Here is a 27,807-nt window from a genome sequence, read left to right as displayed (position 1 = left end):
GGAGTACTAAATGTAGGTAAATAAAAAAACTAATTGCATAGTTTTGATGTACGTTGCGAGACGAATCTTTTGAGCATAGTTAGTTCATAGTAGGACAATATTTACCACAAACAAACGAAAAGTGCTACAGTATCCGATATGATTTTTTCTTCTACCTTCTCCAGGGATCTAAACACAGCCTGGATGGGAAGCCGACGACGAAATTCACGCGTGAGCTGGATGAGTTTCAGATCGCGTCGTTGTTGCCGTCCCTCTGCCCATCATCATTAAAGGGTGTCGTACGAAAGCGAGATCGCACAATGCAAGAAGGTGAGCCGTACGTATGTGGCGTCGTGGGTCCCGTTTGGTTGTTTCTAAGGGCAGTCTCAATGCTTGAGTCATAAAGACTATGACCCATCAGCATAATAGCTGACGTGGCAACAGAGTTAAGAGAAGAGAGATGACTCGGGTCATCACTATAGCCCTCTCATAACACGGTTGCCAAATCATGACATGTGGATGACACTCCCCACTGAGACTGTTCTTTATCAAGTCATGGCATATTTGATCATACAATTATTGCACTATATAATGCTGTAAGTTGCCTATGAAACTGTGCTATAACGTTGTGCACTGAGAGTGGCTATGTCATTCCAGTGTCAAAGTGTTGTGGCACTTTTGGCAACTGTACAATAACACTTTCCACTAAGACTGTCCTAAAACAATCTAGAACGACACTTTGACCGCCAATAGTGGTATTAAATAAAAGCAATTTATAAAACCAACTCCACAATTTCTGCACTAGGAACTCTGAAGAATTTAATGAGATCTTTGACCGCATAATTAGATGATGGTTATTGTAGCATCACTGTAGCCAATCATCAATTCATTACTGTTATTAGATTCGTCGCGAAAATACACTCATTCCTAAAGAGGTTTTGCAAATGGAATAGACTTCATTTAGGAGTTGTTTGGTTCCAGGAGCTAAATTTTAGACCATCTCACATCAAAAGAATTTTAGTATTTTATAAGTATTAAGTGAAGCATAATTACAAAACTAATTACCGAATCCTGGGGTTAAACAGCCAGACAAATCTAATGAGATATATTAATTCATAATTAACGGATAGTTACTGTAGCATCACTGTAGCAAATTATTGATTAATTAGGCTCATTAGATTCGTCTCGCGAATTACCCATATATCAAAAAAAGTTTATAAACATATTTTATTTGATACTTCTAAATAGAAACATTTCTTTTGATGTGACAGGGGCTAAAAAAAATTAATTGAATCAACAGGATCTTAGTACTTGATGCGGAGTATAGAAAACACCCTCCGCCGGCTGCTGCCTCCATGACCGCATCATCAGTGACCTCACCGGACCAGAGCTGTGCCGGATGTTCTTGCATTATATTGGCCCTCCTTTCTTTCTCAAGCGATCTTTGCGAAACGAGCCGGTCAATCATCAGTATCATCACCCAGGAGGCCCCAACTTGGCAGCATAAAGGGACAGAGAGGCGATGCGAATGGGGGGAGAGGAAGAGACAGAGACGGGGGAAGAGATGAGCAACGACGACGGTACGAACACTGTCCCCCTCCTGACCCCTCACAAGATGGGCAGGTTTGATCTTTCCCACAGGTAATACTCTCTCTCTCTCTCTCTCTCTCTCTCTCTCTCTCTCTCTCTCTCTCTCTCTCTCTCTCTCTGATCTCCCCCATTAGCAAAGCAAGTGGCGCTTTGATTAGCACGCACCTCCAAGATGTTATTCGTTGGGCATCCTCAGTACATGCGAGTAGAGCACTACGGGGTATCATAAGGCCCGAACTTGGGAAACCTGTATTTTCTAAAGAAGGAAGATATGACAGTTATGGCCGGCAGAGCATCGTTAAGTGATCTTTGCTTTTGTGGAGGTGCGGCTTTATCTGCTTTACGCAGATGCCGTCTCTGCTGTTCGTATGAAGACTAGTCTCCCCGATTCTCCCTCCTTCCTTTTCCTTTTTCCTCTTCCTTTTCTTTTCGCCTTTGTCCTTCCTTTCCCAAGTTTTCATTTCATAATTCAGGATGAGTACGATGGCATCGTGCTGAAACCCAAAACAAAACTGATGGTAATTTATGAGTTCTGAAAGGTTTGATTGGGGTGCCTCAAAGATTAGCTTATGACATGTTTGTGGAAAAAGAAATTTCATTCAATCATGAGGAGACCAAAAGCGAGTGTGATACAGTATAGAAAAACGTTGCTGTTACTACTGTGGTATATAGCTTTGGACAATAACTTTGCTTCCATGTGTAGGGTGGTTCTGGCGCCACTAACTAGGCAGCGGTCCTACGGTAATGTTCCTCAGCCTCATGCCATACTGTATTACCAACAGAGAACTACTAAAGGAGGCCTTTTGATCGCTGAGGCCACTGGAGTGTCTGACACTGCTCAAGGGTGCGTCACCTAGATCCTTAGGCTGTGCCTTTTTCAGCGTTCTAAAGATTTTTTTTTTCTGTATGATTCCCTACAAGGTACAAGGATACTCCTGGTATTTGGACAAAGGAGCAAGTGGAAGCATGGAAGCCAATCGTAGATGGGGTCCACGAGAAAGGAGGAATATTCTTTTGTCAGATTTGGCACGTAGGGAGAGTCTCCAACTCCAGTAAGTTTAGGGGGTGTTTAGTTACCAAAAAATTTTGGACAAATTTTTTTTGCACCTTTTTCAATACTAATTACAAGTATTAAATATAGACTAATTATAAAATTAATTACATGGATGGACGAAAAATTGCGAGACGAATCTATTAAGCTTATTTAATCCATCATTAGAGACTATTTACTGTAGCATGATATTATTTAATCATTGCATAATTAGGTTCATTAGATTTGTCTCGCGATTTCACCCGGGAGTTATGGAATGAGTTTTGTCAGTTATCCACATTTAATATTTCTTAGTGATCAAACATTCGAAATTACTCTAATATAGTATATGATTGTTCCCCAAGCTAAATTCAGAACAAATTGTCTTTGTGGTAACCACGAAGATATTAAGCACATTCATGATGTTACTCTGTACTGATACTTTATAGAGAAAAGATGGCATTAATACCGACAAATTTTAACTGTTCTGGTACAGCTTTTCAGCCTAATGGGCAAGCTCCAGTTTCAAGCACTGATAAGCCAGTGAATAGTGTACATGTGGCTAAGTTCACACCTCCTAGACGATTAGAAACTAGTGAAATCCCTTCGATCATCAACGATTTCAGGATAGCTGCCAGAAATGCAATTGAAGCTGGTAAGCACCATGCTCTGACATTTTTACACTCTAAATTAATAAGACTAGCCTGCAAAGAATTAAGAAATGTATACTTTTTTAGACTTGTCAAATTGGGGTCAGTAGAAAAATACTAAATTAGAATCCTAAGGTTCTTGTGGATTATGTGTTAAATGTTCAACAACCACATAGTAGTAATTTACTGCAATCCTAGTTCTGACTCCAGAAGAAAAGGGCAATCTATTCTTAACTCTATATGTGGTGTGTAGGATTTGATGGTGTTGAAATCCATGGAGCTCATGGTTACTTGATTGACCAGTTTTTAAAGGACCAGGTCAATGATCGCACGGACAAATATGGTGGCAGCTTAGAGAACCGTTGCCGCTTTGCCCTGGAAATTGTTGAAGCCGTAGTTGGTGAAATTGGGCCTGAAAAGGTTGGGATAAGACTTTCACCTTTTGGCAATTATTCAGGAGCAGCAGACTCAAACCCAGAAGCACTAGGCCTATATATGGCACATGCACTGAATAAATTTGGAATCCTTTACTGCCATGTGGTGGAGCCTCGGAAGGTAAAACTTGGTGAAATTTTTGAAAACCCCTACAATCTTGGTCCAGTGAGGGATGCTTTCAAGGGAACACTTATTGTTGCTGGCAACTACAATAGGAAGGATGGGAACAATGCAATCTCCAGTGGCTATGCTGACCTGATTGCATATGGGCGCTTATTTTTGTCCAATCCTGACTTGCCTCGGAGGTTTGAAATTGATGCTAGTCTCAATAAGTACAACAGTGAGACTTTCTACATCCCTGATCCAGTTATCGGATATACTGACTACCCATTTCTTTCATCAGACATCTAAAGGTCGATGATTGGATAGCTACCTTGTGTGTGCTAGTAATATTAGAGGAGTAAGGTCATTAATTGATCTGAATTCTGGGATTTCATGTGCATGGACCAAACAATATGATCATCTTGATGGAGTCATGCTCGCTATGTTACATATTTCCTCCTTTTGCTTCCACATGTGTTCCATTAGTCACTGGCATAGCCAGCAAAGGAATAAATTAAGGGTAGGTTCAGTCGAGTGCTCTAGCAGAGAGATGTTTTAGCTTTCAAATTTTAGAAGTTAAGAAAGTAGAATCCACTAGCTACTCAAGCTAGAAAAATAATTTCTTAGGCATATGGTTCGAAATGATAAGTCTCTGGTATTCTTAGGCATATGGTTCGAAATGATAGTCTCTGGTACAAAAGCTATATATATCAGATGAAGGTGAGCCTTTTATCATGGACATTCTTTATGATGAAGAACAAAAAAGGCTGCTTTGTGTTAATTACTAATTTTTTTCTTATTTTTCCTCCAATTCTTCTCTTTCAGCGACTACACATGTACTGGATCATGCAAACCAGGATATAATTGTAATTCAGAGTTTGTTGGATTCACATATCTATGAGATCCAACCATTTTTTTTGTTTTTACAATTTTCTTCCATATGAGAAACTGAGCAGATTGTGTCGCATTGTTATTTGAAAGGGGGTAGAAGTCTGAATAAGTGAGCTTAATTTGTGTCATGCTGATTGTCTTAAGACGGGATTCTGTTTTATCATTTCAGTTTGTTATACCAAATTCTAGGGCCATATATTCTTTTTTCATCCTCTGATATCTTTTGGCATTTGTTTATTTCATTGGAAGCTGAACCTTCTGTAACTTTAGTACAGTGTAATTGATATTTAGTTGAGTTACTGCTCTAAAAACTGAAGTTATTTGCCTAGCAATGACCCACGGGTGTTTACTCCAGAAGTCCAGATCCGTCATTTTGAACTTCAATAACAACAAGAGACAACGTATAGATTATGATTATGCATATGAAAAATTAAAAGAAGGATACAATAAAAAGATATTTTTTCTCAAAAAATGCAGGAGAGTTGTGCCTCATCAATAAAAAGATATTCAAAAACAGGGGAGATACTTATGCAGTCTTCTGCATTATTAAAATGTAAAGTACTATTATATTTTTTTCCTTGAATACGCAGGAGAGAAGTACTATTAATTGCATCAACTATTATCTAGCAACTTGGTTTATGCTTTGTCAGCAGATGCTAATGCCTAAAGAATATTGGTCCAACTTGAATAAGGAATGGCTACGCAGGAAGCTTAAGCTCCATTGTCTTGTGTTGGCTTCGCTAGATCGAACCTTGCCTGCCTGTGCTCCAGAATCCTATATCTTCAAGAAGGGGATGCTAACACTGTTTTTTTTTTCCATCAGCAAGCTAGATTCAGAAAAAAGAACTTTATCCCCAAACTGCAAGTAGGGGACCAAGTGGTTGTTTCACAAGAAGGGAACAAGCAGCGGTGTTTTAGTTTTATGAAAATATTCTTGGCAAAGCTGAAGAAAGAGAATTTACTTTTGATTTAGATGAGTTGGGTATTCACCAACATGATCTGTCATCTCTGGATGTTCCTTTCTCCGAGGAGGAAGTGTGGGCTTATCATAAAGGATTTACATCTAGACATGTGTAACACCCCGTCCTCCAAAGCTGCACCGCCCAGCCCTTCCGAGGGGCGGGCACGCGTACACATAGCACCCTACTTACACTTTCGTCCTCGCTTCGTGTAAAAGAGTTAACCCGAAGGTGCTATGGCTGGAGGACAAAGGCATGTAAGTTGACACCACCCTTGCTCAACTAGCAATGTGATACTAAACTCGTGCACACCACGCTCATGGGCCACTACTGGGCCGAAACAAATGGGCCGGGTGTCACATACACCCCCCCCTCAAAGAACCCACGTCCTCGTCGGTCCAACTCACCCACACGGGCAAATGTCCAGGACCGCCCCCTCTTGGTGCATGCTCGTACGTCCAGTGCCGGCGCCATATGCCATGCAGTGTGTCCCATCCAGGCCCACACGCGCCATGTGCCATATGCCCGAACACTTACTAACCGCGAGAGTCGGCTTTGATACCACTTGTAACACCCCGTCCTCCAAAGCTGCACCACCCAGCCCTTCCGAGGGGCGGGCACACGTACACATAGCACCCTACTTACACTTTTGTCCTTGCTTCATGTAAAAGAGTTAACCCGAAGGTGCTATGGCTGGGGGACAAAGGCTTATAAGTTGACACCACCCTTGCTCAACTAGCAATGTGGTACTAAACTCGCGCACACCACGCTCATGGGCCACTACTGAGCCGAAACAAATGGGCCGGGTGTCACATCTTGCTGGAGTATTATTAAAGGTGACATTTTGATGGCCCTGGACACTATTCAGCGAGGTCATGTCTTCAAGTTTCGTCTCCTCAATACGGCCTTCATTACCTTGCTGCCTAAAAAGATGGATGCTGTGGAGTAAAGGACTTTCGGCCAATAAGTCTAATCCATAGCTTTGCTAAATTGGTGACTAAGCTCATGGCTAACCGGCTAGCCCCCTTGTTACCTTCCTTGATCTCCACAAACCAAAGCGCCTTTGTGAGAGGAAGGAACACTCATGCCAATTTTATTTTGGTACAACAGATAGTGAAATCTTTGCACAAAAATAAAGAGGCTCATATTCTTCTTAAACTAGATATTTCCAAGGCGTTTGATTCTATTTCTTGGTTGTTTCTCTTGGAAATACTGAGAAAGGTTGGTTTTGGCCAACGGTGGTTGGACCTCATTTGCCTGATTCTGTCCACTTTTCGACACAAGTGCTGGTTAATGGAGAGCCGGGAGACACTATTTTTCATCATCGAGGCCTCACACAAGGAGATCCTCTTTCTCCGATGTTGTTTATATTAGTGATTAGGCTTGGGCGTTCGGGTTACCCGAAAATTTCGGTTCGGGTTTTTCGAGTTTTTTAAATTTCGGGTTTTGAAAACTGAAATCCGAAATTTGTTTAAAATAAACAAAACCCGACATTTCGGGTACCCGATAATTTCGGGTTCGGGTTCGGGTTACCCGTACTACCCGATTTTCTACTTGCTGTTGTTCTAATCTAGCAGCTGAACAATGGCCAGGAGAAATCTGGAGGGAGAAAAGGAAGAAGCGCTATCGAATGAAAAAACAAACTCTTTGTCACTGCATTTATCAAGTGTATCTAGTGCTAGTAAAGAAAAAACTCGTCTCAGCCTGTGTAGTGTTCCTCCGTCGTTGGTGCCTTTCCGGCTTCCTAGTCAGAAAAGCTCCTTGCCCGCACTGCTGCACGCCTGCACACAGCAAGCCTGCACCCCCTCGCGAGCGCCGCTGGATGCCGACATGGAAGACCAGCCGCTGCAGGCCTGCAGCTTGACGAGGAGGTCGGGGCTGAGGCGACGCCGTCGGCCGTCGCGCACTGTTGCTGCGGCGCTTCTGGTGGGCGGTGGGCGTTGGCTTTGGCGTCCGCGACGAGATGCGCCGTCAAGGGGCGGCGGCTCTGGCCTGCAAGGTGGTGGATAAGGTTGGGTGTTTGGGGTGAGGCGGCGCGAGAGGACGGCAGGGTGCGTGAAGAGGCGCGGGGGTGCGGGGGCTGGGCGGCTGCGTAGGGTTAGGGTTAAGAGGTTTAGTGGGCTGGGCTGCAATGAATAAATATATTTGGGCTGGGTTATTTTTCGGGTACTTCGGGTAGTTCGGGTACCGTGGCCCAATACCCGAATTACCCGTAATAATTTCGGGTACTGTGGGTTAGAACCCGAATTAGGGTTCCGGTTTTTCGGGTTCGGGCTCGGGTTTTTCTGGTTTGGATTTCTGGTTTCGGGTATTGTGCCCACCCATATTAGTGATGAACGTTCTGAATTCATTGGTCGAGTATGCCACCATGGAAGGATTGCTGCAGCCACTAGCCATTCAGCAAGCTAGACATCGTGTATCCTTCTATGCGGATGATGCTGTTATATTCTTGAGGCCTTGCAATTTGGAACTAATTGTTATCAGGCATCTTCTGGATATGTTTGGACATGTCTCCGGCCTTAGAACCAATCTATCCAAGAGCTCAGTATCCCTGATTCAATACTCTGATGAGGAGTTGACACTCATAGCAAATGTTCTCTCCTGCAACATCAAGGTTTTCCCCTGTACCTATCTTGGCCTCCCGCTCACCATTGGCAAACCAACTAAGGAGGTGCTACTGCCTTTAGTTGATAAAGTGGTAGATTATCTCCCTGGATGGAAGGCATCTCTAATGAATAAGGTGGGACACTTGGTTATGGTGAAAGTGGTGCTGACCGCTGCTCCAATTTATCTGCTGATAGCCATGGATTTACCAAAATGGTTCTTCAAGGCTATTGACAAGAGAAGACGAGGATTCCTTTGGAAGGGTCATGTTCAGGCCAATGGTGGCAACTGTCTGGTTGCTTGGGAGAAGATGCAAAGGCCACTTGAGTATGGAGGCCTGGGGATTCATAATCTTGAGCTTCTTGGCTTGGCACTGAGGATCCACTGGTTATGGGCACAAAAAACAAACCCTGATAGACCTTGGGTTGGTCTTCCTATTACAGTTCCTCTAAATGCCAAGGCCCTCTTTGATGTAGTAGTAGATGCTATAGTTGGAAATGGGGAGGAAGTATTGTTCTGGAAAGATAGGTGGCTGGATGGGCACACTTTGGCCGAATTAGCCCCTAACCTGTTTAAAGCAGTCCCGAAGCAAACTGTTAATAGGAGGACTGTGGCTCAAGCACTGCAAAATAGGAGTTGGGTGCATGACATCAAGGGAGATCTTACTGTAGAGGTGTTGGTCGATTACCTTCTCATATGGGATATGGTAGATGGTGTTGTTCTACACCAAAACATATCAGATCACTACAGATGGAAGCTAACTAAGCATGGTTCATATAGCAGCAAATCTGCCTATGAGGCCTTCTTTGTGGGATCCATCAGGTTTCGTCCGTGGAGAAGAATTTGGAAAACCTGGGCACCTCCTCGCTGTAGGTTCTTCATTTGGCTGGTGTTCCATAACCGAGTGTGGACAACTGATCAACTAGCCAAAAGGAATCTGGCCTATCCAGAGGCTTACCCTTTATGTGATCAGGAGGAGGAAACAATAAACCATCTGCTGTTAGGGTGTGTTTTTGCTCGCGAATTCTGGACCATAATTCTGCAGCAGCTAAGTCTGCTGCAATTAGCACCACAACCTACGGTTGTCCGTTTCTCAGGGTGGTGGAGGAAAACAGTTGCAACAGCTCCAAAAGAAGCTCGCAAGGGCCTGAATTCCTTAATAATCTTGGTGGCCTGGGAGTTGTGGAAACACTGTAATGCTTGTGTCTTTGAGAAGAAGAGGCCAAGTATCCAAGATGTCCTTAGGTCGGTTAGTCTGGAAGGAGGCCTTTGGGGTTTGGCAGGGGCTTCCAAACTCCAGTAGTTGGTGTCCAGGTCGTTGACTTTCCTGGCCTAAAGTTTGGGGTCGTAGGGTCGTCTATTCGTCTCCGTGGTGGAAATATAATTGTGTGTGAGTGGCGCTGGTTCTGGTGCCTGGTGTGGTCTATCTAGACCTATGTACTCTTTTCTATCTTAATGAAATGACGCGCAGTTCTCCTGCGTTGTTCGAGAAAAAAATAAATGTGGAAATACATAATGATGTTAGCTTTGAATTTGTTCGCTTTTTACTAATAGTAATTATTATATCTGTTTTTTCTTCAAAAATTATTATATCTGTTTCTTTTGTTTTTCATGCTACTTTTTACCATCTCAGAGATATCTCTGGAGTTAACTTTTTTATTCTGAACAATGAACACGGAAGTTCACTGTATAATTCCTTTACCTTATGATTATCCACTTTCCACATGCCAGTTTGGTCCACTTAATTGTATACCTATCAACTTACACATGTAAAGCTAATATACTTTTCTCTACTGTCAATATACTGGTACAATTTTAATTTGTTGTCAAGTAATGCAATTTACTTACGTCAGTTTCTAATTTTGATTTCTCAAATTTTTCCTATAATGAAAAAAGATTAAAATGCACCAGAGGTCCATCAACTTGTGAGAGGACAACTTAGGTCCATCAACTTTGAAATTGCATTTTTGGGTCCATAAACTTGTAATTTGTGTCACTTAAGTCCACAAACTATGAAAGTCTTTCTAGATCCATAAACTTGTAATTTGTGTCACCTAGGTCCACACCCCTCCACCTAGCCTTCATGCATTGATATCGCACCTACATAAATCTACACGATGCCCACACATTACTGGGTTTTGCTAGAAGGGTGAAATTTGAGCTCCGATTTTGAATCAAGAGCATACGGAGAGGAGATAGGATGGATGGAAGATTTATTTCGGATGTTATTGACATGTATTAGGATTTAAAGGGGAGCTTACAGACTTTCATTAGTGAACTCGGAAGCTTAGATCTAGATATGACCCTGTAATATGGGTGGAAAGGATGGGGTGATGGCTTGGGAAAGGTGGAGGATGTCACAAGAGACTCAACAACATGTGTACCGTGCTAGGGGATATTATGTTCTCCGTGGTGCGGGTAGCCGGATATGGTGGCGCCAGAAGTTGTGGTGAAAAATATTGTGCCGACGTTAGAGCTGGGTCAATCTAGAGTGGTTCTCGGTGAGTGGTTGAAAGATATACATGGACAGTTAGGCGACCTTTTTTGGGTGCGTCTATGGCCACACGACTGGTCATGGATAAAATTTCTGGACCTAAAAATGCACTTTTAGAGTTTATGGACCTAAGTGGTACAAATTATAAGTTTATTGACCCAAAAATGCATTTTCAGAGTTTATGGACCTAAGTGACACAAATTACAAGTTGATGGACCTAAAAATGCACTTTTAGAGTTCGTGGACCTAAATGACACATCCTTACAAGTTGGTGGACCTCTAGTGCATTTTACTCATAAAAAAATGCCTGTGCTTTTTTTTTAAAAAAAATAAACTGTTTGGTGATGCTATTATGCATAGTGTGGTATCATGGCACACGCCAACTTTCTCCTGGAGTTCAGGAGTTGGATCATTTTCTTGTATCGATAGCTGCAGTGGCATGGAGAGAACTGTTTGGATTTAGAAATATTAAGATGCGGTGAGGTTTGTTATCTAAAATTATTTAGAAAATATGTTTATGTAATACATAAAAATAGGATCCTCCTGCGTCTTTATCCCTAAAAAAAGCTGCTTTTGTTCTCCAAATTGAATGGATAGAATTTTATCAAGAACTTAGATCATCATGTCAATTAAATTGCTTGGTACAATGAAACATATCTATTTCTGAACTTTAATACCTTCTGTTTATCTATTTTCAAGAATACGCTGGAGAGCTATGTATCCTTGCATGTAGAAGGATAATTCTCGAAAAGCTACAACACAAGCTGACTGAAGGCACTCGCTAGGAACCAGTACAGGGTAAGGTTGATCAATTTTAATGATGGAGGAATCACTTAACCATGTTAAATTTATGTTTCAACCTTTGACATCTTTCACATCATTATATTAATAACTGGACTGGAAGATGAAATAGAATGGCCAGATAAAACCCTAATTATTTTCCCAAGACAAAGCATAGTAAAATAGATCGATTAAATATTTGAAATGGACAGAATACTTAAAATACCTTCCTTGCTGAGTTAAACTTGTGCACCTAAAATCTACCTCTTATGGGCATAAAGTAGGCAATAAAGGGTGCTGACGCCTGCATTGCTGGTTTTTTGTAAATCTCAAATGCACCTCATTTGTCTCACATTAAGTAGCTGATTCTAAGATTTTGTTTGTCTCCGCCCGGCTTTGTTGAATGATTGATAGGGTTGCATTGGTGAGCCTCTAGAATGTGATTGATAACCTGGATTTCCACAATACTTGAAGATGACTGGATGGGAATCTGGACCTAAAGCTATTGCAAAGGGGTGGTCCTGGTAAACTGCAACCGTGATCCATAATGCATAATTTAGCTTTATTTGTTGCTAATTTGTTGAAATAAGATTCAGTTTTGCATGCACAATTCGAGTGATTGCATGTAGTTGCATACTAGTAGTTGCCTACTGCAAGTTCCTTTTTTTTTCTGTGAAACTGAGGGATGTCTCTCCCTTTCTAATTCTACTTTTTTTCTGTGAAACTGAGGGACGTCTCTCCCTTTCTAATTCTAGAAAAAAGAACAAAGAACCTGTAGATTTAAAGATTTTAGTCTGACCATTCAAAATAAAACATATTCTTAACAGCATGAAGTATAATTCTTTTGCTTGACATATATTCCTCGCTAATTTTTGGACTAATGATTATGAACAGGTTGACTATATAGCTCTAGGGTTCAGTAGTAATACCAAATATGAATTGTATTTGTTAGAGAAGAATTTTATAGCTTGTGAACCGGTTAGCATTAACCTATGCCTTTTCTGAATGAATATTGCTTTAGCTACTTACTGTACTGTAACTCCTAAAGAAGCAGGGAGTCAGCAGGGAAAAGTTGTAACTTGATCTATAAAATTTGAAGTAGTCTGCACGGTAATTTTTGCTTCGTCCCTACAAGAAGGGTTCATTTGTGAGTGTCAAAGCAATATTCTGATTTAAATTCTTAGTGGAAGATGTCTGTTATCTTTGTTTTTTTCCAAAAAGATTTTTTTAATGAAAGAGTAATAGCAAGTTGAGCTCTAGAACCGTATTCAAGAAAACCTCAGCTCTAGAACAAGATCCAGCACTGTGCAGGAAACATTATAACATCAACATCCAGTGTGTATGACTGATACATGGGAAACAGTTCATGTCCTGTATGCAGCCTTTTGTAATGTCGAAAGATTGGCCTAAAAATTATTCCCTGTCCTCAGGAGCTCCCTATAAATTGCTTGCTTCCATGGTGGATCCAAGTCGCCATTGATCTAAAGTGCATGTGGAATATCAAATAGTTAGCTGCAACAACCTCAGAAGCTAGTCTAAACTAGTGGGAGGTTGTGTGCACAAAACACGAAAAAACACTTGATCCGAGTAACGATGGCTCGAGGTAAGGTTCAGATTAGGAGGATAGAGAACCCGGCGCATAGACAGGTAACCTTCTCCAAGCGGCGGATGGGCCTGCTCAAGAAGGCCAATGAGTTATCTGTTCTCTGTGATGCTGATATTGGTGTTATTGTGTTCTCACCTCATGGCATGATGTATGAGCTCGCCACCAATGGGTCAGTATCTCGTTCTCTACCTCTCATGTTTATCTCCGCAAAAAAATGTTTATCTTCGCAAAAGTTAGGCTAGTATGTTTCCACTTTCCCTTTGTTTCAAATTTGTGTACATTAGGAACATGCAAGTCTTGGTTGAGAGGTACAAGACTGCCTTTGGAGAAACGCAAGGTGCAAGTAGAAGAAAGAAGAAACCTCAGGTCAGACTAAGAGTTTAGATTAAGTTATGTAGATAAGCAGTTAGAAACAAAATTGCAGAGCTATGCATTAATGCATAGGAAGGACTTTCTCTGAAACCTTGTAGGCATGATTAGTGAGGGAACTTTTGCTGAGCACGCATGTATCCATCATCTCTTTAATCACTGGTGCTAACAAAGTTTCATATGGCATGATTATTTCAATTCTGAAGTGCACATATTGGTAAAATACAATGTGCAGAGTTTAACTACTGTACTAAATGGTAATATTCTTTGTTATTGCAGGCAATACCTCAAGAAGTACTAGCACTGACACGTGAAATTGAATTACTTCAAAAGGGCTTAAGGTAAATGAGCTGTGTTAACATAAAGGACTGTCTCTGTAAGAGCAATAACAGACTTGTTAGAGTAAAACAAATGATCCTGCATTCTAGGTTGCTCTTGAAAACAACGATAGTTAATGTAACATTAGAAAAGGAAACTGAAATTAAGATAATGTGCCTGCAACACAATAATAGGAGTTAACATGATACATTAAAAGCCAAGAATCCGTAAAGGTTTTTCTAGAAAATGCATAGTTTTTAAGGTTTGGTAAACAATTGTTCGATATGAGAAATTGATGACCAAACTTGAGAACATCAACGCAGGTACAAATATGGTGAGAGTGATATAAACCACATGAGTCTTGGTGAGCTCCACTCCCTCGAAAGTAACCTTGAAATATGGGTACAAAACATTCGTTCCCAAAAGGTAAGGTTCATGTTCTTTTCAAATGGGAAAAGTCTGATTTACACCATCAAACTATTACAAAAAGTCTTATAACCGGATAACAGAGGTCATCCAACTGTTGAAACCGGACAAATTTGGCCTCTTAGGTGGTTTCATAGGTGGTTTTCCATTTTGTGAGAATTCAAATATTCAAATTTAAACAAAAAAAATCATAAGTAATTCATTTTAAGCCATAAAAATATGACATGGGTATCAAATGTTTTCTAAAAAATGTAACCTATCTATTGGCATGATATTTGCCATTTATTCTTATCAATTTTTTTATGTCCATAATATTTGGTTGCCTGTAGTTATACCTATTTTTTAATAACTAAGATTCAAATAGAGCAATAATTGATAGGTTACATTTTTTTGAAAAGTTTTGGTATTAGTTTCATATTTTTCTGATTTAAAATAAATTAGTTTTGAGTTTTTAGATCTAATTAGAATTTTTTTATAAAAATATAGAATCACCATCGAAACCACCCCAATGGCCAAATTTGCCCACTTTTGACAGTTAGATGACTTTTTTTTGTAGTTGAAAGTTAAAAATTGAACTTCTGTAATAGTTCGAGGGTGTAATCGAATTTTTCCCTTTTCAAATACAGATCGAAATTATCTGTAGGAGGTACTTGCAAAGTTGTAATATACTTGTATATGGTTAACAGATGCAGATCATGTCTATGGAGATTGAGATGCTCAGGAACAAGGTTGGGTCAGCATGCTCATTTTTAGCTCCTGTAACAAACTCGAGCTTACATATACAAGAGACAAGCAGTGTGGCTCCCTTCAGCAATGTTTTTCAGGAAGACATATTGCAGGCTACCAATGATATATTCCAAGAGAAGGTACTTCTCAAGTCTAATGTTCCAGCACAAAAAACTAAACTTCGTTGGAAATATCCATTTACATGATAGGGAAATTAGTTCAAGACTGTGTACGGATTTGGGGATAAACCAGAGGAATTAGTGAGCTAATATTATTAAACTTCTACAAAGCGCAGCCGATATATCTGCTACCTTGCACTAGGACCAATCTATCTTTCTTATCATCAAAGCCCCTCTCGAGCAAACATGTTATTCAGAAATATTTTTTACAAGAAAGCATCTTGGGAGATGCCAAAACACATTACTCACCGCCTTATCTTTCGCTTACAGATATCTGAGCAGAACGGGATTCTGAACGCCAGTGGATCAGTGATGGTACCACAAGTGCCATTTCAGCTGAACAGGGGAAGTAACTACTATTTGTAAGCCTAGATATCCGTGATGTCAAGTTTCCTCGTCGGTTCTTTTGCATGCTCCATTAGGATACCATGCCGAGATCCTCCTAGGAGCTTTGTATCTTTCACTTCGAGTTGTGGGAATAATGGTCATGGAGCACGACAAGCATGTTGCTCGATGGTGTGGCAGTAATTAACGATCGGTGGTAGTTTTTCAGCTTTCGTCTTGACTTGTCTTCGACTTGTTCGTGAGTTGTACTTCTCTCTTTTCACTGTTGTATCCCATTGTATCTCTGTTTAGTTTCTAAAAAATTGACTACAGAATTTTTAGACACATGCATAGAGCATCAAATGTAGTTGAAAAAATAATTAATTATACAGTCTAACTTATTAGTACGAGATGAATTTTTTAAGCCTAATTAATCTATGATTAGACATTATTTGTCGTGAAACATCGAAATGTGCTACAGTACTAAAACCCAAACTTTTTTTATCAACTAAACACACCCTTAGGGTTATGCCCTAATCATGTATTGGCGCCTGGCACACTCCATTTCTGGTTCTACTGTATCAGGGGAAAATTTTTCAGGTGGTGTCATCCCAATAATGATAGGGGGTCGCGCACGCGCCGGTCAATCTATCACATAAGGCTAGTAGGGGCACTACTCGGCCAGTATAGAAAAGATGTGACTCGCATGCAAAAGGCGTGTGCCACGAGGTTAGTGGCTCTGTGCGGAACGGAGTCGTCTGTCTGACATGTATAGTGACGGACTGACATACTACATACATATATAACTTCATGTAAATAAAAAAAACACAGTTCGCAAACAGATTATAAAACTGAATTCTGATTGTACAGATCTAAAAAAGTAAACTAAACCTAATTATATTCAAAATATTTTGTTCTGAAATAATTTTATTTTATTCCAAAACATTTTTCAAAACATCTGGTTCTGTTTTATTCTTGGAACAAGTTCTATTTTTTCAAATAGAACGTTTTTATTTTCCGACTTAGATTTTTTTTTGAAATTTTGTTGTAGAATATTTTTCTAATTTTGTAGATGGAACAACGGTTACAGCTTCACAAATAAAATAGTTGTAACTTCACCATTTCATGCAAAATACACATGCATGGTGTGAAGATTCGAACTTGAGACCTCACATCTTGTCTCGCACAATTCCTCCTTACAATCTTACCAATGTATAACCTTTGATGTGAAGAGAAATGCTTTTCTTTTTCTTTTAAAGTAACTCTCGAAGAACCTACGAGGATAACACCAACCTGGGTGGAACCTTTAGTACGGGTGAATAATAAAGGTCTTTAGATCTTTTCATCCACCTCAAAAATATCTATTGGAGATGACTCTGTACTAATGTTAGAATTAGTACCGGACTATCTTCCTACCGATACTTGGTGGACCGATACATGTTTTTTATAGCGAAGATTTGGCGGAGTAGGGTTGAAAATTGTCGGGATAAATCTCGTCTCGTTCCGCCCCGATTTCTACATTTTACTTGCTCGTTTTTGTATTTTTCGGACAAATTGGAAATGGTATGAAATACAGGATGCCAAATTCGGAAACGGGACGGAAACAGTTTAGCTTGTATCCCGATCGTTTCTGTATTTCTCATATTTATCGGGATATCCCGTTTTACTAATTCAATATGTACCAACTTTACTACTATGTATGTGGTTGTGGTCATAAATTTGTTATATATTCTCAGTGTGGGCTTATGAGTTGCCACTATATATATTGCACTACTATGTGTGTGTGGCTGTAAACTTGTTTGTGAGGTTTTGAATTATTATCATGATTTACAGTTACTTGTGTTAGTATTATTTGTCTATTGTTTTTATGTACTCATGTCGGGTTTGTTGGATGATTGGGTACCATACGGGTCGGTGTATTTCCATTTTGATTTTCCGTAGACCATTCGTTTTCGACACATATCCGTTCGAATTGGTTCGTTTTCGAATCTGGTGAGTCCGTATTCGTTTTCGTGTTCGATCATTCCGTTTTCGATATCGTTTTCATATTAAAAATGTAAAAGTGAAAACGGTAACGGGGTTATCCCGATCGATCCCGACCGTTTTCAACCCTAGCTGGGAGTTTTGATTCAATTTCGACATATGTTCCAGCACAAAATGATCCCACTAGCTAGATACGCGAAGTTTCTCCCCGATACTTCTGTGCAATCACCGAAGTGTTTCACAACGGCAAAGAAAAAGTCAAGCAGATGCACCGTCTTCCTGTCGTATAATGTTTGCTCTTCTGCGGCTGCCTATGGATTTGCTAGCATTTTCATTCGAACTAGATTGGAGGGCTTCCCCTCAAGCTATAGATCAGATGCCGAAATTTATATCAAAATAATCCCTTCTTTTCATAGGCTTATGTATCTAATCCTGATTCATCACCACATCATTAAGATTTTTGTATTTGCTCCTTTAATTATCCAAAGCATAAACCAAGGCACTTCTTTTATTGCAGTATGGCTTGCAGCAAATGCACATTTGGAGTACGTATGTATGTTAGCAAAAATGGCTTATAATAATTTACAAATGTCTGCTTGCAGCTTGATTTTTTTGAGATTTTTGTATTGAATACTTAGTACCTACGACTTAAAAAAACATGGGAAAAAACTGGCTTGAAATAACATGGGAAAACACATTATTACCTAAGGAACCTAAAATTCCATCTATTTGAGATAACAAAAAAAAGTAAAACTTCATCCTTTAGAGTTTATAGAGAAGGGGAAAATTTCATTCCTTTTTCGAAAGATGGATTGGAAATTCGGGCCAAGGCTGGTTCTCGGGATGCAGGCGGGGCAGGTTGTGGGCTGCCCGCCGCGGGTCCGCACCTGCCGCAAACGCATATGCGGTTTCAAGCGGCGGCCCTCACACGCCCGCTAGTTTTTGCGGGCTCTTTGGCAACCCGCTTGGCCGCATGCTATCAACGAGTGTCGTTTGCGAAAGTACGATGGTCGAAGGTGCAAGCAGGCTCATGGCGCCGCGGGCAGCACGGCGACGCCCTGGCCACGCGCAAACGCGACATTGATGAGCGATAGCTCGGCTAGCTCGCGGAACACCGCCATGGTGGGGAGTTGGAGTGTCCCCTCACGCCTGGCCCAGGCTGAGCCAGTGAGCCTGATCGCTGTGGCGTTCGCGCGTCTCGGCAACTCGCCGAGGAGCTACGGCCCCGAACCCGGAGGCGGCGCCATGATAAGCGTGAAGGACGTACACCCTGCGACATGCGCCGCGGCGAACTGGAGCCACGCGTCGGCGAGGGCTCGCTCTGGCCAACGGGTGCTGCTGATCTCCAGTGCGTCGATGCGGGCTCCGCCACCGCCAACGCGCCGGGCGAGGATCGCACCGACGATGGCGTTGAATTGCTTGTCGTCCTGCGGTGCGACGTCCTCCCTCGACGCGAAGCGGGAGCGTCGGAATGGACTTCCGGAGGTGGCGTCAGCGCCTGGAGAGCGTGGACGTGGGTTTGCAACGCGCCGCTGGGTATACCCGCGAGGACCGCTTCAGCTATACGGGTTTGCGACGTGGGTTAGGTGGGTTCATGGTGCAGGCGGGTCCAGCGGGTTCGCGGCAAAGCCTGCGCCGCTTGCATCCTGAGCTGGTTCAGTTCGTGCTGCCCAACAGCACAAGCCCGAACTTATTGGGCCAGGGCCGGGCCGGGTCGGGCCAATTTTTCTAGGGCCTTCACACAGCTTATTGGACCCAGCCCGAACATTTCCTGTTGGCTGCCCGTCCGAAGAGTCTGTCAGTATTCATCAGCTCGGAAGTGAACTGCAGAGCTCGCAATTTCGTCCGGCCTCCGGCGCGTCGCCTGTCCGCATCGGTGACCTCACCGCTGCTGTTGCCTGCCGTCCTTGGCTCCTCGCCTGCTTGGGTATCAAGAGCGCCAGGTTCATTGAATCACCTTCCACCAACCAATTGCTTTCTCTAATTGTTAAGACTTAAGAGCGGCACCATCTTCCCACTGATTACCAATCACCATTCACCAGCACCAGCATAAAGAGAGGTGCCAAGCCAAGGCGAAAGTGGAATTGTGGGAAGAAGAGAAGAGGACGACACAGGAGGGGGAGGGACGATGAGCAACAGCGGCGCCAACGCGATCCCCCTCCTCACCCCCTACAAGATGGGGAAATTTGATCTTTCCCACAGGTATGCGCTCTTCTTTGGTTGGGGTTTGGACCAATCCCAATTTCCTAATCCCCAATCATGTGAGATTAGCTTTCCCCGAGAAGTGATTCGTTGGGAATCCTCTGTACACGCGAGTTGCGCAACCGCTTTTCCCTAACGAGGAAGATGACAAGCCATGGGCCGGCACAAGATCGTAGCTCTCTCGTGTATGCTGTGATTTTCTTCGGTTTTATTATTTGGTGGATTGGATGCCATCTGCTGTTCATAGGGAGAGTAGGTTCCTCAGTCCAATCATGCTTTTGCAAGTTGAGGGCGGGGATGCTTTCCGGTCGCAGAATCGATATGGGTCCTGAATGTGTGTCATCAGGTTGAATTGCTTCGGAAAATAGAGTTGTTTTGTAACATACCGAGACCACCTTCTTCGTATTTCTTTTTGAGGGAAAAAAAAGTCCAAGGAATCTGGATGTGTGACTTGTGTACCAGCAATTTTCAAAGATCCATTTGGTCCTAAGAATTTCCCTTTTTCTTTGTTTCTAGGGTGGTTCTCGCACCACTGACAAGGCAGCGGTCCTATGGCAATGTTCCTCAGCCTCATGCCATACTTTATTATCAACAGAGGACGACTAAAGGAGGCCTTTTGATTGCTGAGGCCACTGGAGTGTCAGACACTGCTCAAGGGTGCGTCACCTAGATCCTCAGGCTGCTGCGTCCTAAAGTCTATGTGGACATGTTAAGTTTCTTCTTCACAGTTTAGAGATGTGTTCTATTTGCATACAAGGTACAAAGATACTCCTGGCATTTGGACAAACGAGCAAGTGGAAGCATGGAAGCCAATCGTACATGGGGTTCATGAGAAAGGAGGGATATTTTTCTGTCAGATTTGGCACGTTGGAAGAGTATCTAATTCCAGTGAGTTTGCAACCTCTAATACAAACTTGTTTGCGCCAAATTTAATGGTAGTGTAGTTAAATTGCAAGAAAATTAGGTTCACAGTTATTCATGAAGACTACATAACAACATTTTTTATCCTCGTCATAAACGATGATATTGGCATACTGATACCATATTTCTACTATCCATTAAGACTTCATAATAGCATTAGTTATCCTTGTCATAAATAATGATATTGGCACACTCGTACTATATTTCTACTACTGTTTATTAAGTAAAATATGGTGTTATACCAACAAATGTTAAATGCTCCAATGCAGCTTTTCAACCTAATGAGCAGGCTCCAATTTCAAGCACTGATAAGCCACTAAAACCTCAAGTGAGAGCCAATGGTGTAGATGTGGCTACTTTCACACCTCCTAGACGATTAGAGACTGATGAAATCCCTTCTATCATAAGTGATTTCAGGGTTGCTGCTAGAAATGCAATTGAAGCTGGTAAGTACCTTGTCACAGTTTAAAGTTAGCCTACAAAGCATATGCAAATGTCAATTTACTTTAGTCGGACTTATTTATCAATTGAGTTAGGGTCAGTTGAAATAACATATAAATGTCCATATGGATTATGTCTTAAGTGTTCAAAGACTATCTAGTAGTTTACTGCAATCCTAGCTGATACCTGAATAAAAGGGCAATCTAGTATTTAACTCTCTGTGGTGTGTAGGATTTGATGGTGTTGAAATCCATGGAGCTCACGGTTACTTGATCGATCAGTTTTTAAAGGACCAGGTCAATGATCGCACAGACAAATATGGTGGCAGCTTAGAGAACCGCTGCCGTTTTGCATTAGAAGTAGTTCAAGCTGTAGTTGATGAAATTGGAGCTGACAAGGTTGGGATAAGGCTGTCACCTTTTGCCAGTTACGCAGAAGCACCAGATTCAAACCCAGAAGCTCTAGGCTTATATATGGCAAATGCTCTGAATAAATTTGGAATCCTCTATTGCCACGTGGTGGAGCCACGGATGGTAAAACTTGGTGAAAAAATTGAAACACCCTACAGTCTTCGTCCAATGAGGGATGCTTTCAAAGGAACATTTATTGTTGCTGGAGGCTACAACAGGGAGGATGGAAATAATGCAATCTCCACCAAGTATGCTGATTTGGTTGCCTATGGGCGCATATTTTTGTCTAATCCTGACTTGCCTAGAAGGTTCGAAATAGATGCTCCTCTTAACAAGTACAACAGAGACACATTTTACATCCCTGATCCTGTTACTGGATATACTGACTACCCATTTCTTCCAACAGATGTGTAAATGGGCCCTTCCAGCGAAATTATTTTTAGATTGATGAGTGGCTTGTTGTTGTACTGGGAATATAAGAGGAATAAATCGTTCAGAATACCTAATTTTCATGTGTATGGACAAAGCAATGTGATCATTGCAATCAATATTTTAAAATATTATTTGTGAAAAGAATGAAAGCAGATCAAATAGGATGGCATGCATCTACTTTGAGCTGTAGTCAAATGGTGCTTCCATCTTTCCTCATTTTCCTTGCACGTGTCCCAATACTTACAGTCATGTTAAGTGGGATCTCATAGTGAAGTGTTATGGTGAAGTTGTTTAAGCTGTCGTTCGCTTTCCACTAGTCATTGAGCTTATCAGAAAAGTAGCTGCTTAAGCATGTCTTGGAATGTATCCATCTATGAAGTAATTGTACCTTGTTGTTACTAAAGAAATCAGGCTCGTAGATCAAGGGAATCTTAGCTCTTAGCTTTAGTCGTGGATATCACCACCTAGAGGAGATGCTTCTGCAGTCACAAAAGGTTATTAATTTTGACATCAACACAATTCAAACACATATAGTCACCGTGTTCGGCAGGCTGGAGCTGGAGTGCTGTGAGAGAAAAACACTGTTCGGCAGGCTGGAGCTGCAGGCTGGAGCTGGAGGAACGTGAGAAAGAAAAACTGTAGAGCTGGTGGGCTGCTCACCAGCCGAACACAGGCACTATTTGACAGTAGTAAGTGATGTTTTGGACGTCAACACAGTTACAGAGGACACCTTTGAACTCAGTCCTGCATGATGAATTTTAAAACCTAGTAGAGATGTAATTATATATGAAAAGAAATTAGACAAATCTCCACATACCATTTTTGTGTCACCAATCTAAATATCAGCAGTATAAATTTAGGAGTTTGATCATATCTACTTCAAAACATGATCTTTTTCAAGGGAATATAAAAAGGCATCTTTGGGCTACTGTTTGTTGCGTGGCAACTTTAGCATATTGGAAGTGCTAGAGTTTCCTTTGTTAATTTCCTGAAGCGTCATGGTCTTATAGGCTTATAGCTGGCACTTCTAGTATAAAATATTTCTAATCTCTATATACGATTTTCCGGACCAAAAGGTGGGCAGGCAGCGTGTTCACGTCACCATCTTTTTCCGACCATCAGATCGGCCGGACGGATAGCCTAGATCGTGCGAATCCTGATCATTTTGCAAGAAAACTCGATTTTAATTAAATCAACCTGCAGCCCAACCTCCTCTCTCAAGCTTTGTAGCGAAAAAGCCATCACCCTTTGAAGAAATCAACCTGCAATCTAACCTTCGCATCAGGGATATTTGCAAACAAAACCTTAAATTTTCATTGAATCATCCCGCCGTCCTGGTCCTCTCTTAGCAAATGTTATAGAAAGACCCTTGTATTTTATTTAAATCAAACCACAACCTATTTCATTCCATGCTTGTACACGAGCAACATCATATGTACAATTTTAATATCAAAATATGTTGGAATCAAAAGTTCAATATAAAACTTGATCTAAAAATCAAAAACTACAACTTTATTATTTTAAATTTTATAATTCAAAAAACTTATTATTTTAAAATTTTATAATTCAAAACGCTTTCAAGTTTACACAAATGCTTACATACGACCGTTGTACTTACAATTTGGACACCAAAACATCTTTAAATAAAAAAAATGATCAATATAAAAGTTGCTTAGAATTTCAAAATCTACATCTTTACTATATAGTAAAATTTCAAATTTGAAACCCTTCTAAAAAAATTTCAATACAAAAATTTCTCAAAATTTTAAAACCTAAAGCTTTTCTATACAACAAAATTGTAAATTCAAAGCATTTTTGTAATTCATTCAACATAATATCTTAGTTTGCTAAAAATATAATATTGTACTACCATTTTTCTTTGGCTTCTCATGCGACCTCCCCAATAGCGCAACATATTTGAATATAACCACTACTTCCTTAAAAAATATCACATCTATTAATTGCCTTAAGTGTTTGACTAATTGTGCTCCGCCCTCGCCAGGGTGTGGTAGTCCCCTTTTTTGGAGGCGATCAGCTGTCCAACAACGGTTACGAATAGCAAGCCAAATAAAGACTTGCATTTGTTAGGAGCCCAAGCTTTCCATAATCGTTTCCATGGTTCAAAGTGAATGGCCCCAACAAAGAATGCTCTATAGGCTGATCTAGTGGAAAAAATTCCTGAGCTTCCAGTGGTGTTGGTCTTCCGTATTGTTGAGCTGAAAATCTGAAATAGCGTCCCACAGCTCCAAGTATTCCATAAGACCATGCCAACTAAGAGGACCTCTTATATCTGATACCCAAGAGTGATCAACCAATGCTTCATCCACGGTTCTTGTATAACGTACTCGCAATGGAACAGATTTTATGGGTAACCATACATTCACATATAGGATGTACTTTTTATGGGTAAGCAATACATACTTCAAAATCAACATTGCCAATCAAAATAAAAGTCTATAAAACAAACATAAAAGGTTGATAATAAAGGAACACAGCTGCATTTTTTTGAGCTTGGGCACTTGCCCTCTGCTTGGGATGCACTTTTTTTAGGGGGGGGAGCCCGAGCCCTCCCTCGAGGGCGACGGGCCGACCCTGCCGCCGCCGCCACCTACAGAGCGCCGCCACCCCTCCTCCCCCGCCTTTCCGCCGCCCGAGCGGACGCCGGCCGAAGCCGCGCGGACGTGAGGAAGGCGGCGGTAGGGCCTGATTAAAACTCTATGACGGAACCGCCAAATTAAAACTCTAATTAAACATAATGATTGTCATTTGAACACATCGGACGCATTAGCTTAACGGCTTAATTTGGCGATCCTTTCTCAACCCACAATCCGATCGAAACAACACCGGTAGTCTCACACGAAGGTGAGCGCAGACGGTACGAGCACCACACAATACTTAAAAATACAAACACCATGCTATGAAACATTTAAATTACAAACCGTACGACATGACAATACTTGAAAATATACACGAGTGACATACGATAACAACAAAGAGTTTTACAAACCGAGTTCGAAATACCTAATATTATACGAGTGTATCTGCCTTTTATACAAAGTTTAATAAACATGAAATCTGCCCACTACAATATATAAGAACGGAAATGAATTACACACTCAGCCCACGAGTGTGCAATTCCAACACTCCAAAGCTACGCGCCTGGGTCCTCGACGTTCCACCCATCCGCATCCAGTCGAATGAACTTGGCGCAACACGGATAGAAGTCTACGTGTGCGGGTCCTAAAATCATTTTTCCAACAAAACTCTGAGTATACTAATACTCAGCAAGACTTACCCGTCTAATAGGTATACTTAGCCCACATATCTAGACATGCAAGGCTTTCTGGCTAGTAGTTTGTTTTGCAGAAAAGCATCTAAAAGTAGATCCTTGATTTCAAGATTTTAGCTCCAAATTAAAGCAATAGATTTGCTAAATATCTATGTTTTGCATGTCTACGAAAACCACGTGAAAACACAATTGATTAAGAAATATCAACATTTATCATATCATTCCGTTTCACTTCCTTACTACGATGTGACACGAAGATCAAGGTGCTCATGTCCGAGAGCGACTGACGGCGAATCGATCCGATTTAACCTTGCAAGGTGGACCTAACCAACACGGCACGCATTTGCCCCGTCGGACTATACATGCCAATCATTCCCCTCCCCGCCTCGAACTACAGAACCGCCCCACATGCATATAGTCAATCGAGCCCTACGAGAGACCACCAAAAGTAAACTTATGCATCCCAATTCTCCGCGGCCACTCGACTCGCCCTAAGGGGTGGGTAGAAGTTCTGTACTTTCGAAGCAAGGCAGTACTCGGCTTACCGGTTTCGACTACCTCCTACTCCCAGCATGCGGTTAGTACAATTCAAACATGATCAGCAGGGCCTACAACGGTACGGTCCTTAACCGACACAGACGGGACTAAGACACCCAGGAACCCTGTCCTGCCGCCATACCTATATATCATCACCACTTCCCGTCTGGTCTTAAGCTTCCTTTTATATCAAATTCATTAACTCGGAACTGGATTATAAAATAGTATATATCTTGCGAGTAATCGGAAATTACTCGACTTCTAATCATCCTATTTCTTGCGAGTGACCAGAGATCACTCGTCTTCTACCAGGAACCATTAAGCCTAGCACTTCTATCGTCCTATACATACTAGTATAACTCAAGGGAACCTAGGGATCATGCAACTAGGGTTCCAAACCATTCCTAAACCTAATGCACACGTAATAGAGACATATAAAGGTGTCATAATTTAAAATAATAGGATGTGCACCGGGGCTTGCCTTCGGGCTGCTGCTCGACACTGGGCTCGGCTGGGCCTTGGGCCAGGTGCTCACAATTCTCCTGCTGAACTTGCCCCCGCTGCTCCTGTGGCCCGGCGATCACCTCGTACACGGCTCCTTCGGCGGCGGCGTCTACACGTATGCATATGATATGAGAATGCATAAATGGGTTGCAACGTTAAAATAGCCAATGACTAGATGCAACTACTAGTAATTTACACAAAATTGCACTCCCTGGCCCAAAACATTGCCCAAAAACCCGGAGTATCCAGACTCCCAAGTCCGGAGTTTCCGGGACTATACCCGGAGTTTTCCCTGGAGTGTTCCAAATTCGGAGTATTCGGGCTTATACCCGGAGTCTCCGGGTTTCCTACAATTTTCGCCCCCAAAAACTGAAATCTTGATGTTTGGCAAAACCAACCCACAAAATTTGAAACCCATTCAGGCCTTAATAGAATGGTTCATAAGGAGATGATTGACCCAAAAGAAATCGCTTTAAACACCCTAGATCAATCAATCCCTTTTTGTCCTAGCTCTTAATACCTTGAGCAAGCTCTCCTTGCAAGAAAAACTCAAAAATGAAGCCACCCCATGGTGGAATACCTGGAGAAGATGATCCCCCACGCCGATTTGAGCTTCTTTGGCCTTGGAAATGGATTTGGAGGGAAGGATTTGGAGTTTAGGGCTAAGGGGAAAGGGAGAGCTCTTGAGGGAGAGAAAAAAAACATGTGGCTGGTGTTTTAACGTTTGGAAACAGAAAAAGGACCCTAGCACGTGTTATAGGATTGCAAGTCCGGACAATCCGGAAGAAAATCCGGAGTATCCGGGTAAATCCGGAGTTTCCGGATTTAACCCCGGAGTATCCGGGTTCACCCCGACTCCAACTCCAGGAAATGAAAGTGAGTTTGAGCAGAATTTCGACTTGATTTGCGACGGATTAACTCAGGTCACTAATTAATTAGTTAAGCCCAGTTTTAACACTCGGGTGTTACAACCTCCTCCCCCCCCCCCCGATCTGGATCTGAGGACGGCCGCCCCTGTTCATCGGACATCAGCTCCAGCGCAGGCTTTCCCCCGCCGGTTTGGATCTGAGGATGGCCGCCCCTGTTCGTCGGGCACCAGCTCCAGCGCAGGCCTTTCCCCGCCGGTCTGGATCTAAGGCTGCCCGCCCCTGCCCCACTCAGGCAGCAGCTCCGGCCCAATCGACCCTGCTCCCCGTCCCGGCCGCCGGAGTGGGCACCCATTCCCAAATCGGTGCCCTCCTGCGTGCATCCAGGCCAGATCCATGACGTCGCGCCGCCGACACGGTCTGTTGTGACCAAGGCAGCGCGGTGGCAAATCCTTCGGACCTTGGGGCTCCAAGAAACTCCAACCCAGTCCACCCTGGCGGCAGCGACAGTGACGCCCGCGGGCGCCGTATTCCTTCTTGAAGGTGTCGCTGTAGAGTTCCCTGAGGTTCGAACGGTCGGTGGCCGGCCGTCGACCCGTTGCTTCTATTCGTTCAGCGTGGTCGTCGGCGCCAATGGATGAGCTGGGGCGGCTCGGGTATCTTCGAAGCCCTAGCCACCACCACCCATGTCCACCCTAGCGGCAGCGACAGCGATGCCCGCGGGCGCCGTATTCCTTCTTGAAGGTGTTGATGTGGAGTT

The 27,807-nt window shown here is 42.2% G+C and overlaps 3 protein-coding genes across 4 annotated transcripts; all 3 read left to right on the top strand.

The window, feature by feature from the left end:
• The first annotated feature begins 179 nt into the window (after window positions 1-179).
• On the top strand, window positions 180-4,886 carry LOC120681516 (putative 12-oxophytodienoate reductase 11). Its single transcript, XM_039963031.1, has 6 exons — window positions 180-309; window positions 1,251-1,620; window positions 2,273-2,413; window positions 2,491-2,621; window positions 3,096-3,254; window positions 3,503-4,886. Exons 2-6 carry the CDS (start codon window positions 1,502-1,504, stop codon window positions 4,093-4,095), a joined length of 1,143 nt encoding a protein of 380 aa, XP_039818965.1. The 5' UTR covers window positions 180-309; window positions 1,251-1,501; the 3' UTR covers window positions 4,096-4,886.
• Window positions 4,887-11,365: 6,479 nt separating this feature from the next.
• Window positions 11,366-15,532, top strand: LOC120681518 (MADS-box transcription factor 26-like). Its single transcript, XM_039963034.1, has 8 exons — window positions 11,366-11,532; window positions 11,929-13,289; window positions 13,405-13,486; window positions 13,769-13,830; window positions 14,131-14,233; window positions 14,920-14,961; window positions 15,058-15,099; window positions 15,409-15,532. Exons 2-8 carry the CDS (start codon window positions 13,108-13,110, stop codon window positions 15,502-15,504), a joined length of 609 nt encoding a protein of 202 aa, XP_039818968.1. The 5' UTR covers window positions 11,366-11,532; window positions 11,929-13,107; the 3' UTR covers window positions 15,505-15,532.
• Window positions 15,533-19,230: 3,698 nt separating this feature from the next.
• Window positions 19,231-22,000, top strand: LOC120681517 (putative 12-oxophytodienoate reductase 11). 2 transcript variants are annotated; one of them, XM_039963032.1, is made up of 6 exons: window positions 19,231-19,388; window positions 19,488-19,647; window positions 20,164-20,304; window positions 20,405-20,535; window positions 20,838-21,014; window positions 21,241-22,000. In XM_039963032.1, exons 2-6 carry the CDS (start codon window positions 19,574-19,576, stop codon window positions 21,831-21,833), a joined length of 1,116 nt encoding a protein of 371 aa, XP_039818966.1. In that variant the 5' UTR covers window positions 19,231-19,388; window positions 19,488-19,573; the 3' UTR covers window positions 21,834-22,000. The 2 variants fall into 2 exon arrangements, with proteins under 2 accessions (XP_039818966.1, XP_039818967.1); XM_039963033.1 differs by lacking the exon at window positions 19,231-19,388 and having other exon boundaries at window positions 19,414-19,647.
• Window positions 22,001-27,807: the final 5,807 nt, after the last annotated feature.

Source organism: Panicum virgatum, chromosome 7N (assembly GCF_016808335.1).
Source record: "Panicum virgatum strain AP13 chromosome 7N, P.virgatum_v5, whole genome shotgun sequence".
NCBI lineage: Eukaryota > Viridiplantae > Streptophyta > Magnoliopsida > Poales > Poaceae > Panicum > Panicum virgatum.
The sequence above is the reverse complement of the archived record's forward strand: the minus strand, read 5'-3'. Positions and strand labels throughout refer to the sequence as shown.

What these genes read in the sequence shown, in the direction of transcription:
- LOC120681516 (XM_039963031.1), top strand. Translation starts at nt 1,502, where the DNA reads ATGCGAATGGGGGGAGAGGAAGAGACAGAGACGGGGGAAGAGATGAGC. An exon ending in AGGTTTGATCTTTCCCACAG is followed by an intron (nt 1,621 to 2,272) that starts GTAATACTCTCT and finishes TTCCATGTGTAG; the next exon opens with GGTGGTTCTGGCGCCACTAA. An exon ending in CAGAAATGCAATTGAAGCTG is followed by an intron (nt 3,255 to 3,502) that starts GTAAGCACCATG and finishes TGTGGTGTGTAG; the next exon opens with GATTTGATGGTGTTGAAATC.
- LOC120681518 (XM_039963034.1), top strand. Translation starts at nt 13,108, where the DNA reads ATGGCTCGAGGTAAGGTTCAGATTAGGAGGATAGAGAACCCGGCGCAT. An exon ending in TTACTTCAAAAGGGCTTAAG is followed by an intron (nt 13,831 to 14,130) that starts GTAAATGAGCTG and finishes ACATCAACGCAG; the next exon opens with GTACAAATATGGTGAGAGTG. An exon ending in AAAACATTCGTTCCCAAAAG is followed by an intron (nt 14,234 to 14,919) that starts GTAAGGTTCATG and finishes TATGGTTAACAG; the next exon opens with ATGCAGATCATGTCTATGGA.
- LOC120681517 (XM_039963032.1), top strand. Translation starts at nt 19,574, where the DNA reads ATGAGCAACAGCGGCGCCAACGCGATCCCCCTCCTCACCCCCTACAAG. An exon ending in AAATTTGATCTTTCCCACAG is followed by an intron (nt 19,648 to 20,163) that starts GTATGCGCTCTT and finishes CTTTGTTTCTAG; the next exon opens with GGTGGTTCTCGCACCACTGA. An exon ending in GTGTCAGACACTGCTCAAGG is followed by an intron (nt 20,305 to 20,404) that starts GTGCGTCACCTA and finishes TTTGCATACAAG; the next exon opens with GTACAAAGATACTCCTGGCA.